The following is a 17206-nucleotide window of genomic DNA, read 5'->3' as shown; positions in this document are numbered from 1 at the left end:
TACGTTGGCCACCACAGGAAAAAAAAATAATCCTGATTCATGCCCCTTACATTATTTGTCATTTTTCCTCCTTATAGTAATGCCCAGTATACATTATTCCACATACTGCAATGGCCCTTAGACATTATTCCACACACAATAATGCACATGACACAATATGCACACACTGTAATGCCCCAGACACATTATGCCACACACCGTAATGCCTGTGACACATTATGACAGGAATCGCAATGCCCGTTATACATTATGCTACACAATGCAATGCCCCTGATACATTATAGCACATACAATGTCTGTGACACAGTATGACACGCACCACAATGATCCTGAGACATTATACCACATACCACAATGCCCGTGATATAGTATACAACACACCGTAATGCCTGATACATTATGACACACACCGCAATGTCCGTGATACATTATGCCACACACCGTAATGCCCATTACACATTAAGTTCTACAGTAAGGCTTCTAATTACTTTTAAATTACCTGCTCGTTGCCAGGGGTTTCATGCTCTTGGTTCCATGCACGGTGCCAGGGGTTTTCATGCTCAGGGTGTCATGCTCGTTGCCAGGGGTTTCATGCACTGGGTGTCATGCTCGTTGCTAGGGGGTAGTGCTTGTTGCTAGGGCCATGCTCCCAGTGCCACATATGCCCCCAGTGCCAGATATTCCCCTACAGTGCCAGGTATTCCCCCACAGTGCCAGGTACATGCCCCCAGTGCCACATATACCCCCCCCCCCAGTGCCACATATGCCCCCTCAGTGCCTGCTCCCCCCAGTGCCAAATATTCCCCCACAGTGCCAGATCTTCCCCCCACAGTGCCAGGTATATGCCCCCAGTGCCAGATCTGCCCCCACAGTGCCAGGTATATGCCCCCAGTGCCAGATCTGCCCCCACAGTGCCAGGTATATGCCCCCAGTGCCAGATCTGCCCCCCACAGTGCCAGGTATATGCCCCAAGTGCCTGCTCCCCCCCCCCCATGTGTTGGAGGGACACGGAGCGCATCGCGCGTCTCTCCTGTGTCCCTCCTGGCTGGTCTAATACAGGAAGTGCCGGTTCGTGAGCCAATCAGAGCTCACGAACAGCACTTCCTTAGACCGGCCGGGGGAGAGCCAGGGAGGGACACAGGAGAGACGCGCGATGCACTCCGTGTCCCTCCAACACAGCAGGGAGGGAGAGGAGACCGCAGATTGACATGCGGACGCTCGTCCGCATGTCAATCTGTTCTAAGGGAGCCGGGGAGCGGAGCACAGCACCGCAGATCGGATCGGAAGAGAGATCCGATCTGCGGTGTAGCAGGGGGCCCTTTTGGAAAGGGGGACCCGGGGTACGTATCCCCCGGGCCCCCCCCTTAATCCGGCTCTGAGTAGATGGCGCCCGGAGCTGGGGGAGGGGCTACAGGTCAGCGCCTTAACCCTTATGCTGGTCCTCACCACCGGGTACTGTGGAGCCTATGTAAAATGGATTTTAGAAAATCCGACCTGTGCTCCCTGCCCTGGTGTATATAGTGGGGTCTCTGTGCAGTACAGTGTCCACGCCAGCAGCGCAGTCCGTCTCCTGGGACCGTGACCGGGCCACGATTTACCGGCGGGTCCCACCTGGGGGACCCTCTTACCTCCTCCCTGATGTGCAGCAACACGATCCAGGAGAGCGTCAGCGGTGGTGTGCCTGAAGACAGGTGCGCTTCCGCTGCAAGTACCCGGGAACCCGGCTGCAGGAGTATGCAGCGCTGCTGGGGAGGTGATGGAGCCGCAGCACAGAATGTCAGAATGACAAACAGTGCTGCGGCCCTTGAAGTCTTCTTAAAAAGCTCTTTTCAGGGCTGCCTAGAGCAGCCCCACCTGTTAGTGACCTGCTCTGCAGGCACCAACTTACAAACTGAGCTCCAGTGTCCGGAGGCAGGGTTATAGAGAAGGTGGTGCAGTGCATCCTGGGAACAGTCAAAGCTTTAGCCCAGGCCTGGCCAACCTGTGGCTCTCCAGCTGTTGTAAAACTACAAGTCCCATCATGCTTTGCCACAGTTTTGCTATTAGGGAATGCTAAAACTGTGGCAAGGCATGCTGGGATGTGTAGTTTCACAACATCTGGAGAGCCACAGGTTGGCCAGGCCTGCTTTAGCCTGTTGGTGCCTCGGATCAAGATCCAACTCTACACCCCGATGTATTCCCTGTGGAATCCCAGTGTACCCCGCTGCAGAAATGTTAGTTAAACCGCTTTCACATTGCAAATGCCGGGTCGCACCCGGGAATTGGAAACAGGTACTTCCCAGGTGCGACCCGGCATTTGACTGTTTTCAACTAGCTTCCCGACCAGACAGTGCCATCGGGGCGGTGACCGTGGCGGCTTCAGGGACAGAGGTAGCGCTCCACACCAGGACCTGTTCACAAAATGGTCAGAGGCGGCACCTCCATGCTGCCTCTGCCTATACTGTGAACGAGTCCCAGGTTACATCAACCCAGGTAACCCGTTTACACTGCACCTGACACGGTAATAACCCTTCTTTATTCCCAGGTTGAATTACCGTCTCAGGTGACTCGGGAATTCAGGAGTGACCTTTTACATCCCACAGCGACTTGCGTCGACCCGGCAATATACCAGGTTATTTGTGCTGTTTAAAAGGGGTATTAGATAAGAGACACAAAGCTCAGTTTTTCATCGTTAGTAAGTGCCCACCCCGCTTCACTGCCATAGAGCAGTTGAAGACGTTGATGAAGAAATCTTTCTCCACAGTCTGTCAGAACAATTTGTAAAATCAGTAATAACCCTTTTTATTCGTCAAAACTGCAGAAAAAAGGGGTTAATACCACAATATATTGGTCACTGAGTAACCTGTGCATGAGGACTTGCATTAGCATTGAGCTAAGTGGATCTAACAATTGAGCATTACTAGTTGATGAGCGGGAGCTCAGTGACTCTCTGCACCTGGGGAAGGTCATTCCAGTTCTGCTTTCAAAGACTATAACTCAATTACGTTTTGAAATCCACTTAAAACATTTCAACATCCGCGAGTTCTGTACTTTGTGGATACAGGGTGTTTCAAATGTTACGAATCAATAGATCTACAGTAAGAAGGTCTACAATCATCAGGTCGACACCAAATGGTTGACAGTGAAAAGGTCGACATGGACAAAAGATCAACATGGTCATTAGGCTGACCTATGATAGGTAAAAACACTGGAAAAGATCAACAGGTACAAAAGGACAACGTGTGAAAAGGTCGACCCAACACTTTTGTTTATTTTTTTGCCGTCTGAGCACTTGGATCCCCAGTTAGTCTACCGCTTCGTCGCCATGCTTCGGGCAAGGTGCCTTGCTCTGCTATCACTGCTGTTGACACAGGTTACTATTCCTACTCATAGTCCACATGGATGGTACAACTCGTGTCGACGTGTGTCGACTATTGGCATGTCGACCATAAGCACTATCAACCTTTCATAGGTCGACCTAACGACCATGTCGACCTAATACATTGTTGACCGTGTGGTGTCGACCTACTGGGTTCCAGGACAATTTACAGAAACCTGCACCACCAAGCAAACCTATCCTGCCTTGGGCAAAAATGTTCTGTCAAACGGGGTCCGCGGCTACTCATAATAAAGCACATTCTGGCAGCTCCGCAGCACCACAATCAATGACAACGGCGGGCGTGTGATGGACAAGGTGCTGTGCGAGGACAGGAAAAAAAGTTTAATTTACTTTTTTTTTTTTTTAAACACCCTGTATATCTATGATGTGTATTAAAATTGATTATTTAAGTCACATAGCTGGCTACATAATGACTTGAATAGCAGCTTCCTGTAAAATGCATCACTGTTATGTGAAAGCTAAATTGGATTGTTCAAATGTCATTATGAACTCCCAGGGAGCTGCGAGTCATCCCTCAAATGTGCGAATCCCGCTTCTAGCTCAGAGCAGGAAGCCAAGAACATAAGAGGCGTTTATTAACCTTGGGGATGAGTACAGGTGGGCACACAGGAACAATTGGACAATGGGATACAGTACCTCATCAATACACCATTTCAATATAAATAAGGGGAAGTGAGTCATCATCGTGGTATGGAAAAAAAAACCTTCTACTGTGCAATTTCCTTTCTGAAGAAATATAAAGATAATAAAAAACATAATACAAAAAAACAAAGATAATATAAAATAAATTACTAAATGCATAACATGTGCAAAGAAAGTCATCCTTGTCTATGCAGAATTTTTTGTTATTCATTCACAATCTAAAAATCAGGAACTTTTATAAATCACTGCAGGATTATGAGATTGCTTGAAGTGGGTACGGTAACAAGCAGGACACTTTGTTTTTCAAGTGGAATTATGTGATTTGTACAGAATTTCTATGGTTCATTTAGGAACAGCAGATGCATGGCAAGGAAGGAAGCACAATACACCCAATGACATGACAGCTGAAGTGCTCTGAAGCACAAGATGCTTTGCTACAATTTTTAGTATATAACTGAGAAAGTGTAATATTCTGCAGATCTGTAGGTGGTATGGGATTGGTAGGTAAGGTCGACAAGCAATATAACGACCTCTCAATGCCGGCAAAGTGATCCTGGCACGGCTGTAATTCTTAAAGTATCGGAGCCAGCTGGGTTTATAAAACGTTCGAATGCTCTAAAGTAGCATTACAGCTGCTTTGGGTTCCCAGAGCCAGCATTGTGATGTCAACATACTCTCTGTGGACAAACTCTTGACCGTATTCCCTCACCAGAACACTGCATTTTAATTTATCCATACTGGGCCTGCTATGATAAAGCTGAAATTTAAATTTCCACATTTTCACCAAATCTGTATTGCTTCTCCACCTTTCCATTTTTCATGCCTATTCTTTTTTTCTTGCTGGAAGGAAAAAGGTAAGAGTCTGGCCTGGACATGCTTTGGACAAGGATGCATTTTTCCTGGAGAATTTAGCGTTTTAAGAACAAACTAGACTGATTAATGTAAGAGATGATAAACCAGATGATACCATCCAACCACCAATGAACCCACCGGTATCTCATCTCTAAACTGAAAGTCTGAATCGGAGTCTACAGTCAATTGTACCACAGGCACGTCTGTGTTTGTAGAACTGATTAAAGTTGTGTTTCTCACTACTAGAATCAAAAACTGATCTATTCCCAAAGTCATAGTTGGACAAGATCGTAACCAAATATTCTAAACAATATAATAAGTATTTTTATAGATGAACCATTAATGTCACTTTAGATCTAACAATACTGACACCTAAAATATTTACTGGATAGCGTTGATTTATTATAATAATGCAGAGGGATTACAATTTGTTATGTAAGCTTTTAAAAGAAAAGGACCCTTTGAAGAAACTGAAACCTTCAATTGGACTAACATGAAAAGGATTCACAGCTCCCTTTGTGCAGGAGATTTTGGTTCCACATTTGAAGGACAGAATAGTAAACAGGACCTTTTTGATTTTAATGTCAGATAGGATTTTTTATTCATAAGGACTAAACATGATCTGAGCATGACTTTAGTCTATAGCAGCTAGCTGCAGAGACCTGCACTGAAATCATATAAAACTATTATCAGCATTCCTCCTCTTCCCCCTGGACAAAAGTATACTGCATGCGGTAAAAAATAGATGACAGAAAAAATAAGATTTTACTTACCGATAAATCTATTTCTCGTAGTCCGTAGTGGATGCTGGGGACTCCGTCAGGACCATGGGGAATAGCGGCTCCGCAGGAGACAGGGCACAAAAGCAAGCTTTTAGGATCACATGGTGTGTACTGGCTCCTCCCCCTATGACCCCCCTCCAAGCCTCAGTTAGGTACTGTGCCCGGACGAGCGTACACAATAAGGAAGGATCTTGAATCCCGGGTAAGACTCATACCAGCCACACGAATCACACCGTACAACTTGTGATCTGAACCCAGTTAACAGTATGATAACAATGAAGTAGCCTCTAAAAAAGATGGCTCACAACAATAATAACCCGATTTTTGTAACAATAACTATGTACAAGTAATGCAGACAATCCGCACTTGGGATGGGCGCCCAGCATCCACTACGGACTACGAGAAATAGATTTATCGGTAAGTAAAATCTTATTTTCTCTAACGTCCTAGTGGATGCTGGGGACTCCGTCAGGACCATGGGGATTATACCAAAGCTCCCAAACGGGCGGGAGAGTGCGGATGACTCTGCAGCACCGAATGAGAGAACTCCAGGTCCTCCTCAGCCAGGGTATCAAATTTGTAGAATTTTACAAACGTGTTCCCCCCTGACCACGTAACTGCTCGGCAAAATTTTAAAGCCGAGACCCCCTCGGGCATCCGCCCAAGATGAGCCCACCTTCCTTGTGGAATGGGCACTTACAGATTTTGGCTGTGGCAGGCCTGCCACAGAATGTGCAAGCTGAATTGTACTACAAATCCAACAAGCAATAGTCTGCTTAGAAGCAGGAGCACCCAGCTTTTTGGGTGCATACAATATAAACAGCAAGTCAGAATTTCTGACTCCAGCCGTCCTGGAAATATATATTTTTAGGGCCCCGACAACATCTAGCAACTTGGAGTCCTCCAAGTCCCTAGTAGCCGCAGGCACCACAATATGTTGTTTCAGGTGAAACGCTGACACCACCTTAGGAAGAAACTGGGGACGAGTCCGCAGTTCTGCCTTGTCCGACTGGAAAAACAAATATGGGCTTTTTTTAAGACAAAGCCCCCAATTCTGACAATCGTCTGGCCGAGGCCAGGGCCACAACATGGTCACTTTCCATGTGAGATATTTCAAATCCACAGATTTGAGCGGTTCAAACCAATATGATTTTAGGAATCCCAACACTACGTTGAGATCCCACGGTGCCACTGGAGGCACACAAGGGGCTGTATATGCAATACTCCCTTGACAAACGTCTGGATTTCAGGAATTGAAGCCAATTTTTTCTGGAAGAAAATCTACAGGGCCGAAACTTGAACCTTAATGGACCCCAATTTGAGGCTCATAGACACTCCTGTTTTCAGGAAGTGCAGAAATCGACCTAGTCGAAATTTTTTCGTGGGGCCTTCCTGGCCTCACCCACGCAATATATTTTCACCACATGTGGTGATAACGTTGTACGGTCACCTCCTTCCTGGCTTTGACCAGGGTAGGTATGACTTCTTCCGGAATGCCTTTTCCCTTAGGATCCGGCGTTCAACCACCATGCCGTCAAACGCAGTCGCGGTAAGTCTTGGAACAGACAAGGTCCCTGCTGGAGCAGGTCCTTTCTTAGAGGCAGATGCCACGGTTCCTCTTGGAACAGACATGGTTCTTGCTGAAAGCAAATCCCATCTTAGCTCCCGAGGCCATTAGTCCTCTGTGAGCATCTCTTGAAGTTCCGGGTACCAAGTCCCTCTTGGCCAATCCGGAGCCACGAGTATAGTTCTTACTCCTCTACGTCTTATAATTCTCAATACCTTGGTTATGAGAAACAGAGGAGGGAACACATACACCGACTGTTACACCCACGGTGTTACCAGGACGTCCACAGCTATCGCCTGAAGGTCTCGTGACCTGGCGCAATACCTGTCACGTTTTTTGTTCGGGCGGGACGCCATCATGTCCACCTTTGGTCTTTCCCAACGGTTCACAATCATGCGGAAAACTTCCCGATGAAGTTCCCACTCTCCCGGGTGGAGGTCGTGCCTGCTGAGGAAGTCTGCTTCCCAGTCATCCACTCCCGGAATGAACACTGCTGACAGTGCTAACACATGATTTTCCGCCTAGCGAAAAATCCTTGCAGTTTTGACCACTGCCCTCCTGCTTCTTGTGCCGCCCTTTCTGTTTACGTGGGCGACTGCCGTGATGTTATCCCACTGGATCAATACCGGCTGACCTTGAAGCAGAGGCCTTGCTAAACTTAGAGCATTATAAATTTGCTCTTAGCTCCAGTATATTTATGTGGAGAGAATTCTCCAGACTTGATCACACTCCCTGGAAATTTTTTCCCTGTGTGACTGCTCCCCAGCCTCTCAGGCTGGCCTCCGTGGTTACCAGCATCCAATCCTGAATGCCGAATCTGCGGCCCTCTAGAAGATGAGCACTCTGTAATCACCACAGGAGAGACACCCTTGTCCTTGGATATAGGGTTATCCGCTGATGCATCTGAAGATGCGATCCAGACCATTTGTCCAGCAGATCCCACTGAAGAGTTCTTGTGTGAAATCTGCCGAATGGAAGCGCTTCGTAATAAGCCACCATTTTTACCAGGACTCTTGTGCAATGATGCACTGACACTTTTCCTGGTTTTAGGAGGATCCCGATTAGCTCGGATAACTCCCTGGCTTTCTCCTCTGGGAGAAACACCTTTTCCTGGACTGTGTCCAGAATCATCCCTAGGACCAGCAGACGTGTCGTCGGAACAACTGCGGTTATGGAATATTTAGAATCCACCCGTGCTGTCGTAGAACTACTTGAGATAGTGCTACTCCGACCTCCAACTGTTCTCTGGACCTTGTTCTTATCAGGAGGTCGTCCATTCTCTTTGACGACGAATCCTCATTTCGGTCATTACCTTGGTAAGGACCCGGGGTGCCTTGGACAATCCAACGGCATCGTCTGAAACTGATAGTGACAGTTCTGTACCACGAACCTGAGGTACCCTTGGTGAGAAAAGCAAATTTTTTTTGGGACATGGAGGTAAGCATCCCTGATGTCCCGGGACACTATATAGTCCCCTTGTTTGCTATCACTGCTCTGAGTGACTCCATCTGAATTTGAACCTTTGTAAGTGTTCAAAAAAATTTTTTTTTTTGATTTAGAATCGGTCTCACCTAGCCTTCTGGCTTCAGTACCACCATATAGTGTGGAACAATACCCCTTTCCTTGTTGTAGGAGGGGTATTTTTATTATCACCTGCTGGGAATACAGCTTGTGAATTATTTTCAATACTGCCTCCCTGTCGGAGGGAGACATTGGTACAGCAGACTACAGGAACCTGCGAGGGGGGAAACGCCTCAACATTCCAATCTGTACCCCTTGGATACTACTTGTAGGATCCAGGGGTCCTGTACGGTCCCAGCGTCATGCTGAGAACTTAGTAGAAGCGGCGAAGGGCTTCTATTCCTGGGAATGGGCTGCCTGCTGCAGTCTTCTTCCCTTTTCTCTATCCCTGGGCAGATATGACTCTTATAGGGACGAAAAGACTGAGGCTGAAAAGACGGTGTCTTTTTCTGCAGAGATGTGACTTAGGGTAAATAACGGTGGATTTTCCAGCAGTTGCCGTGGCCACCAGGTCCCATGGACCGACCCCAAATAACTCCTCCCCTTTATACGGCAATACATCTTTGTGCCGTTTGGAATCTGCATCACCTGACCACTGTCGTGTCCATAAACATCTTCTGGCAGATATGGACATCGCATTTACTCTTGATGCCAGAGTGCAATATCCCTCTGCGCATCTCGCATATATAGAAATGCATCCTTTAAATGCTCTATAGTCAATAAAATACTGTCCCTGTCAAGGGTATCAATATTTTTAGTCAGGGAATCCGACCAAGCCACCTCAGGTCTGCACATCCAGGCTGAGGCGATCGCTGGTCACAGTATAACACCAGCATGTGTGTGTATACATTTTAGGATATTTTTCAGCCTCCTATTAGCTGGCTCCTTAAGTACGGTCCTATCTGTAGATGGTACCGCCACTTGTTCTGATAAGCGTGTGAGCGCCTTATCCACCCTGAGGGGTGTTTCCCAACGCGCCTTAACTTCTGGCGGGAAAAGGTATACCGCCAATAATTTTCTATCGGGGGAAACCCACGCATCATCACACACTTCATATAATTTATCTGATTCAGGAAAAACTACAGGTAGTTTTTTCACCTCACACATAATACCCTTTTTTGTGGTACTTGGAGTATCAGAAATATGTAACACCTCCTTCATTGCCCTTAACGTGTGGCCCTAAAGGAAAATACGTTTGTTTCTTCACCGTCGACACTGAAATCAGTGTCCTTGTCTGGGTCTGTGTCGACCGACTGAGGTAAATGGGCATTTTACAGCCCCTGACGGTGTTTGAGACGCCTGGACAGATACTAATTTGTTCGCCGGCCCTCTCATGTCGTCAACCGGCTTACAGCGTGTTGACATTATCACGTAATTCCATAAATAAGCCATCCATTCCGGTGTCGACTCCCTAGAGAGTGACATCACCATTACAGGCAATTTGCTCCGCCTCCTCACCAACATTTACCTCATACATGTCGACACACACGTACCGACATACAGCACACACATAGGGAATGCTCTGATAGAGGACAGGACCCACTAGCCCTTTGGGGAGACAGAGGGAGAGTTTGCCAGCACACACCAAAACGCTATAATTATCCAGGGACAACCTTTATATAAGTGTTCCTCCCTTATAGCATTTTAATATATATACATATCGCCAAATCAGTGCCCCCCCTCTCTGTTTTAACCCTGTTTCTGTAGTGCAGTGCAGGGGAGAGCCTGGGAGCCTTCCCACCAGCATTTCTGTGAGGGAAAATGGCGTTGTGTGCTGAGGAGAATAGGCCCCGCCCCCTTTTCGGCGGGCTTCTTCTCCGGAGTTTTTGATATCTGGCAGGGGTTAAATACATCCATATAGCCTCAAGGGCTATATGTGATGTATTTTTCGCCATACAGGTATTATACATTGCTGCCCAGGGCGCCCGCCCCCAGCGCCCTGCACCCTCCGTGACTGCTGTGAGAAGTGTGCTGACAACAATGGCGCACAGCTGCAGTGCTGTGCGCTACCTGATGAAGACTGAAAGTCTTCTGCCGCCTGGTTCCGGACCTCTTCATCTTCAGCATCTGCAAGGGGGGGTCGGCGGCGCGGCTCCGGGACGAACCCCAGGGCGAGCCCTGTGTTCCGACTCCCTCTGGAGCTAATGGTGTCCAGTAGCCTAAGAATCCAATCCATCCTGCACGCAGGTGAGTTGAAAATCTCTCCCCTAAGTCCCTCGATGCAGTGAGCCTGTTGCCAGCAGGACTCACTGAAAATAAAGAACCTAAAAACTTTTTCTAAGTAACTCTTTAAGAGAGCCACCTAGATTGCACCCTACTCGGACGGGCACAAAAACCTAACTGAGGCTTGGAGGGGGGTCATAGGGGGAGGAGCCAGTACACACCATGTGATCCTAAAAGCTTGCTTTTGTGCCCTGTCTCCTGCGGAGCCGCTATTCCCCATGGTCCTGACGGAGTCCCCAGCATCCACTAGGACGTTAGAGAAATAAATCTGCTAACAGGGTGAATGATAAACCAGTCATCAAAAAAACATGGCCTAGAGCAAACAATGTGTACAAATCATAACAGGTAGAGTCAGTGTCCCAATCAGTGACCATATCATATTTTCCACCACTGTTCCATAGTGGGGTATATGCAATTCACGGCGAATCGCGGCAATTTTTTGCCGTTTTTTAATTCGACTAAATTCGCCAGGTGAATTCCGGAAGGTGGCTTCCGGAATTCACCATATTCAATGAAAAACGGATTCGCCAGAATCGCGGGCGAAAATCGGCCGATTTGGCGGATTTTGCTGCGATTTTAAAAAACGGGAAAAAACGGGAAAAACCCGGAAAAAAAAATGGCGTGGGGTCACCCCTCCAAAGCATAACCAGCCTCGGGCTCTTTGAGCTGGTCCTGGTTCTAAAAATGCAGGGGGAAAATTGGGCAGGGATCCCCCGTATTTTTAAAACCAGCACCGGGCTCTGCGCCTGGTGCTGGTGCCAAAAATACGGGGGACAAAAAGAGTAGGGGTCCCCCGTATTTTTAACACCAGCATCGGGCTCCACTAGCTGGACAGATAATGCCACAGCCGGGGGTCACTTTTATGCCGTGCCCTGCGGCCGTGGCATTAACTACCCAACTAGTCACCCCTGGCCGGGGTACCCTGGGGGAGTGGGGACCCCTACAATCAAGGGGTCCCGTCCCCCCAGCCACCCAAGGGCCAGGGGTGAAGCCCGAGGCTGTCCCCCCCCATCCAATGGGCTGCGGATGGGGGGGCTGATAGCCTTTTGTGATAATAAAAAGATATTGTTTTTTCCATTAGTACTACAAGTCCCAGCAAGCCTCCCCCGCAAGCTGGTACTTGGAGAACCACAAGTACCAGCATGCGGGAGAAAAACGGGCCCGCTGGTACCTGTAGTACTACTGGGAAAAAAATACCCAAATAAAAACAGGACACACACACCGTGAAAGTAAAACTTTATTTCATACGCCGACACACACATACTTACCTATGTTGACACGCCGACTGCCACGGTCTCCGACGATCCGAGGTACCTGTGAAAAAATTATACTCACCTTCCAGCGTCCAGAGGTACATCCAGGTCCAGAGATAATCCACGTACTTGGCAAAACAAAAAAACGAACACCGATCCATACCGGACTAGAAAGGGGTCCAATGCTTTCACATCAGACCCCTTTCTCCCGAATGCCGGGACATCACGTGACTCCTGTCACTGAAGTCCCTTCAGCCAATCAGGAAGCGCTACTTCCGTGGCGCTCATCTGATTGGCTGTGCGCTGTCTGTGATGTGACAGCGCATCGCAAAGCCGCTCCATTACTTTCAATGGTGGGAACTTAGCGGCTAGCGGGGGGGTCACCCGCCGGTCAGCCGCTGACCGGCGGGTGACCTCACCGCTAGCCGCTAAGTTCCCACCATTGAATATAATGGACTGGGCTGTGCGATGCGCTGTCTGCTCAGACGCACAGAGCCAATCAGATGAGCGCAACGAAGTTGCGCTTCCTGATTGGCTATAGAGACCTTTCTGTGACAGCTGTCACTGACAGGTCTCTCTGCATTCGGGGATAGGGGTCCCATGTGTCAGCATGGGACCCCTTTCAGTCCGTTTGGTCGGGTATTTGCGGTTTGTTATTTTCTACAAGTACGTGGATGTATCTCTGGACCATGGCTGAGGTGAGTATATTGATCTTTTTTTTCAGGTACCCCTGGATTCTACATGGAGAAGAGGACCGATGTCGGCGTGTGAACATAGGTAAGTATGTGTGTGTCGACGTAAGAAATAAAGTTTTACTTTCACGGTGTGTGTGTCCTGTTTTTATTTGGGTATTTTTTTTCCAGTAGTACTACTACAGGTACCAGCGGGCCCGTTTTTCTCCCGCATGCTGGTACTTGTGGTTCTCCAAGTACCAGCTTGCGGGGGAGGCTTGCTGGGACTTGTAGTACTATTGGAAAAAACAATATCTTTTAATTATCACAAAAGGCTATCAGCCCTCCCATCCGCAGCCCATTGGATGGGGGGGGACAGCCTCGGGCTTCACCCCCTGGCCCTTGGGTGGCTGGGGGGGGGGGGGACCCCTTGATTGAAGGGGTCCCCACTCCCCCAGGGTACCCCGGCCAGGGGTGACTAGTTGGATATTTAATGCCACGGCCGCAGGGCACGGCATAAAAGTGACCCCCGGCTGTGGCATTATCTGTCCAGCTAGTGGAGCCCGATGCTGGTGTTAAAAATACGGGGGACCCCTACTCTTTTTGTCCCCCGTATTTTTGGCACCAGCACCAGGCGCAGAGCCCGGTGCTGGTTTTAAAAATACGGGGGATCCCCTGTCAATTTTTTCCCCGCATTTTTAGAACCAGGACCAGCTTGAAGAGCCCGAGGCTGGTTATGCTTTGGAGGGGGGACCCCACGCAATTTTTTTTTCGGATTGTACCGTTCCAGCAATAAAAAATAATAATAATAATAATAATATTTTAAAAAAATTATAAATAATATTTGTGCCTCCAAAAAAAAAAAAAAAAAGTACCTAATCCCTTCTAATATAAATAGATCTGCTATTCCCAAAAAAAAAAAAAAAAAAACATGTTTAAATTTTTTTTATTTGTTTTCACCCTCCAAAGTGTGGCGGATTGAAAATGACGAATTTGCTGTCTAAAAGCACTGCTGTCGAATTTCCAAACTTGAATTGAATATGCTTTGGTCGAATTGCAGCACTTATATCATTGCAGAAAAGTCGAATTTGCAAAAATTCGAATTTCAAAAAGTCCGTTTTTTGGTCGGAATGCACTGAATTGCATAGGCGAATTTTTTTTTTGGTCGAAAATGACCCGAAATTCGACAATTTCGGGAATTCGACCGCAATTGCATATACCCCAGTGTCTTGTTAAGCTTGCACTATAGCACCCCCTCACTTATACATCTAATGCACTGCCCATAGCAGCACTGTGCACACAGATTTCGTCATAACTGGTGATAAAAGGGGAGGTAGAGGCCACGGGAATCAATCAGATTCTATCTAACATTTATCTAGCACATTTCATAAAATGATAGCTACAATCTGGTTGCCATGTTCAACACCGCCACTTTGTTTGTTAATTTTCCCCCTATGCATGAATAAAGCAGTATGGGGGAACAGAGGAGCATACACTGGGGGATAGTACATTGATTCCCTGTAACATAAAATGTTCCCAACACTCAAATATAGTTTTAATAAGGTGATCTAGAACTTAATGAACACCAGTCAACATTAAATGTGTCTACGGCAGAGTAAGTAAGAACGGTCTGTTCTTTATTACTGGACAAGTGTCAGCATGGTCATTATTTTCCTTCCAGAAAAGCAGACTATCTAACAACAGTTTTAATCCAGAAATAAGCACTGCAAAACAATTTATTTCTGGAACAGCAAATTAAAAATTATATGACTAACATGGTGTACAATCTGAAAGACAAACATGAGTGGCACTCGATATACCAGCTGTCGGGATCCCGGCGCTCAGCATACCGGCTCCGGGATACCGACCACTATTTTCCCTCTTGGGGTGCTCACGATAACCCTGGAGGGAGAATAAATAGCGTGGCGCACGTATCGTGCCACCGTGCCCGCAACAAGCCTGCGGAGGGCTCTTTTGCGCTCGCCCCGCTGCCGGCATTCGGGATCCCGACAGCCAGCCAAATGTAGTAGACCCGACAAACATGCACTGTATATAAATTATCATATAACATATCTCCTCTTTATAATTACCCTTTAACTTACTGTACATCAAGGAAACATTCCAGAATATCTTGTTGAAGACAATGCAAAAACTTAAAACTACTACTAATAACAATAAATACTCATAATAATAATATATGGCGGTACAAGGGTTTCATGGTGCTGTACACAAACACAAATGTATAGTTACCACTGAAGGAAAGAGGGTTCTGCTCCTAACCACTTACATTTTAGTAAGGGCTATGGGGAATGCGAAAGGTTGTACATTAGGATGTCAGGGTGGCTGACATCAATGATTATAGGAGTTATAAAGGCTGGGATACTGGCCTGGCTGGGATACAGACTGACAGTGGAAGGGCATTCTAGAGGTTGAGAGCTGCACAAGAGAAGAGGTGATCAGTGAGGAAGTGAAGTGGTAGCCATAGGCAGTGTGAAGTATGCGGAAGGAGTGTCTGGATATGAAGCTGGAGATATTCAGGGGGGACTTGCAGGAGGGTGAAAGGAGTATGAACTTAAGATGATACAGGACAGGGAGACAGAGGAGCGAGGAGAGAAATATATATCATTATTCATATTGGAAAATAAAAATGATCTGTATGTACAACAACAGCATTGATATTGCAACATAGTGAATATGTACACACCTTGGTCCCATCGACACTGATTATTCGGTAGCTGTTCCTTGTGCTATCATAAAAGTAGGAGACTGTTACCGCTTGTTTGCTTGCAGGGACCCAGTTCTTCTTGGTACTGGGATCTATTTGGAAGACATGCGCTCGGGTGGTGAAAATGGGTTGTTCTCTGGTAACAAAGAAGAAATACAAAAGTCAATTTGTATGGTGTAATCAATTCACATTCCCAGGGCGCACTTTACCCAAGGCTTTAATGTAGAATTTAAGACACAAGTTTCCCCCCAGCACTCTACAATAAGCCCGCAAGGAAGAACCTGCACTCTACATAATACAATGCAGAAGACTCAATTACACACATCTGCAATTATATGATAAGCCATCCGCCACGTTTTGTATAATAATGTACACTATGTGGACAAAAGTTATTGGAAGCGCGATAGTGAAATGGTGTGCTCCTGCAGCAGACACGTTTGCAAGGGTATAAAACAGGTAGAGGTGCACTGATTAGATCATTTGCTAATGAAATGGCTTGCAGGAAAGAGCTAACAGAGTTTGAAAAGGAGATAATCACATGCTGAGCTATGTCATGTTTCCAGGGCGACGCTGGACTGGTATACAGAAAGTTTGGTAACCCGAATGGACTGGCCAGCTCAGAGTCCAGATCTTAACCCCATTGTTAACCTCTGAGACCAAATGAAGCAACTGGTGCATTCTAGGCCAACGCAACCTTCTTCAGTGTCATAGTTGGTCACTGTACTTAAAGGAAGAATGGCAAAACGTACTGCCTGCTATTGTCCAGGAACTTGTGGACAGTTTGCCAAGAAAGTTGTCTGCAGTAATAACTGCATATGGTGTACCTACAAAGTACTGACATCAAAATCTCGTTTATCTATTTGCTGTCACTTGTCTACATAGTGTAGAATTTAATAGGGAAACCTTAACCTGGCAGACCTATTTATCTCTTGTTACACACTTATTGCCAAGCTCTGCCATTCTCCATTAAATTATTATTTATTTTGCACTCTATTATACTAGAGATTATGTAATCATTTACATTAGTCCTGTTCCTTACAGTCTTCTCTCTCCAACACGCTCACACTATCATTTGGTGCGACAGAGGGTATTTTACCATGGCAGGCTGACTTGAATCCAACATCTTTATTGCTTTCATGCCACAAATCGTGCAAATCTGTACATATGAAACTGGGGTCACAACTACACTATGCATGTGCACTCGCTTCTCATGGTCACTGGCTCATCATACAGCATGATTCTTCTTTATCCAAGCCTTAGTTCCATCAGTGGTTACTACACCAATTTCTGTAAGCTAAAGCAACTATGTTATCCTAGTCAACTTTTTTCTCTCCCTGCGCTAATTGATTAGAATGAAGCAATAGGACATAAGTAGTCCGGCACCGGGGCTCGGCACACCGCAGGTGCCTGTAGCAGAACGAGATTCTATGAGGAAGCTCCAGTTAGGAGCGAAACGAGTCAGAGAGACGCTGCCCGGTGGGAACTCGGTGGACCCTTACCTACCGCTATCACTTATTGCGAGGAAGTGTGCACTTGTATTGAGAGGTTGATTGCAGAGAGACGGAGGACGCTACATGCGGCGGCTTTGAGG

General features: G+C 46.9%; 1 protein-coding gene across 1 annotated transcript in view; it reads right to left on the bottom strand.

Annotated features, from left to right (window-relative positions):
* The window catches only part of HOMER2 (homer scaffold protein 2), a 433557-nt gene that overhangs the window by 271319 nt on the left and 145032 nt on the right, over nucleotides 1-17206 (bottom strand). Inside the window, exon 2 of the mRNA XM_063925972.1 lies at nucleotides 15595-15751. Coding sequence (XP_063782042.1) covers nucleotides 15595-15751 — 157 coding nt within the window. The remainder of the gene's footprint in view (nucleotides 1-15594; nucleotides 15752-17206) is intronic.

The sequence above is a fragment of the Pseudophryne corroboree genome, chromosome 6 (genome assembly GCF_028390025.1).
Source record: "Pseudophryne corroboree isolate aPseCor3 chromosome 6, aPseCor3.hap2, whole genome shotgun sequence".
Classification (NCBI taxonomy): domain Eukaryota; kingdom Metazoa; phylum Chordata; class Amphibia; order Anura; family Myobatrachidae; genus Pseudophryne; species Pseudophryne corroboree.
Note: the sequence above shows the minus strand (reverse complement) of the source record. Positions and strands in the feature narration are given on the sequence as shown.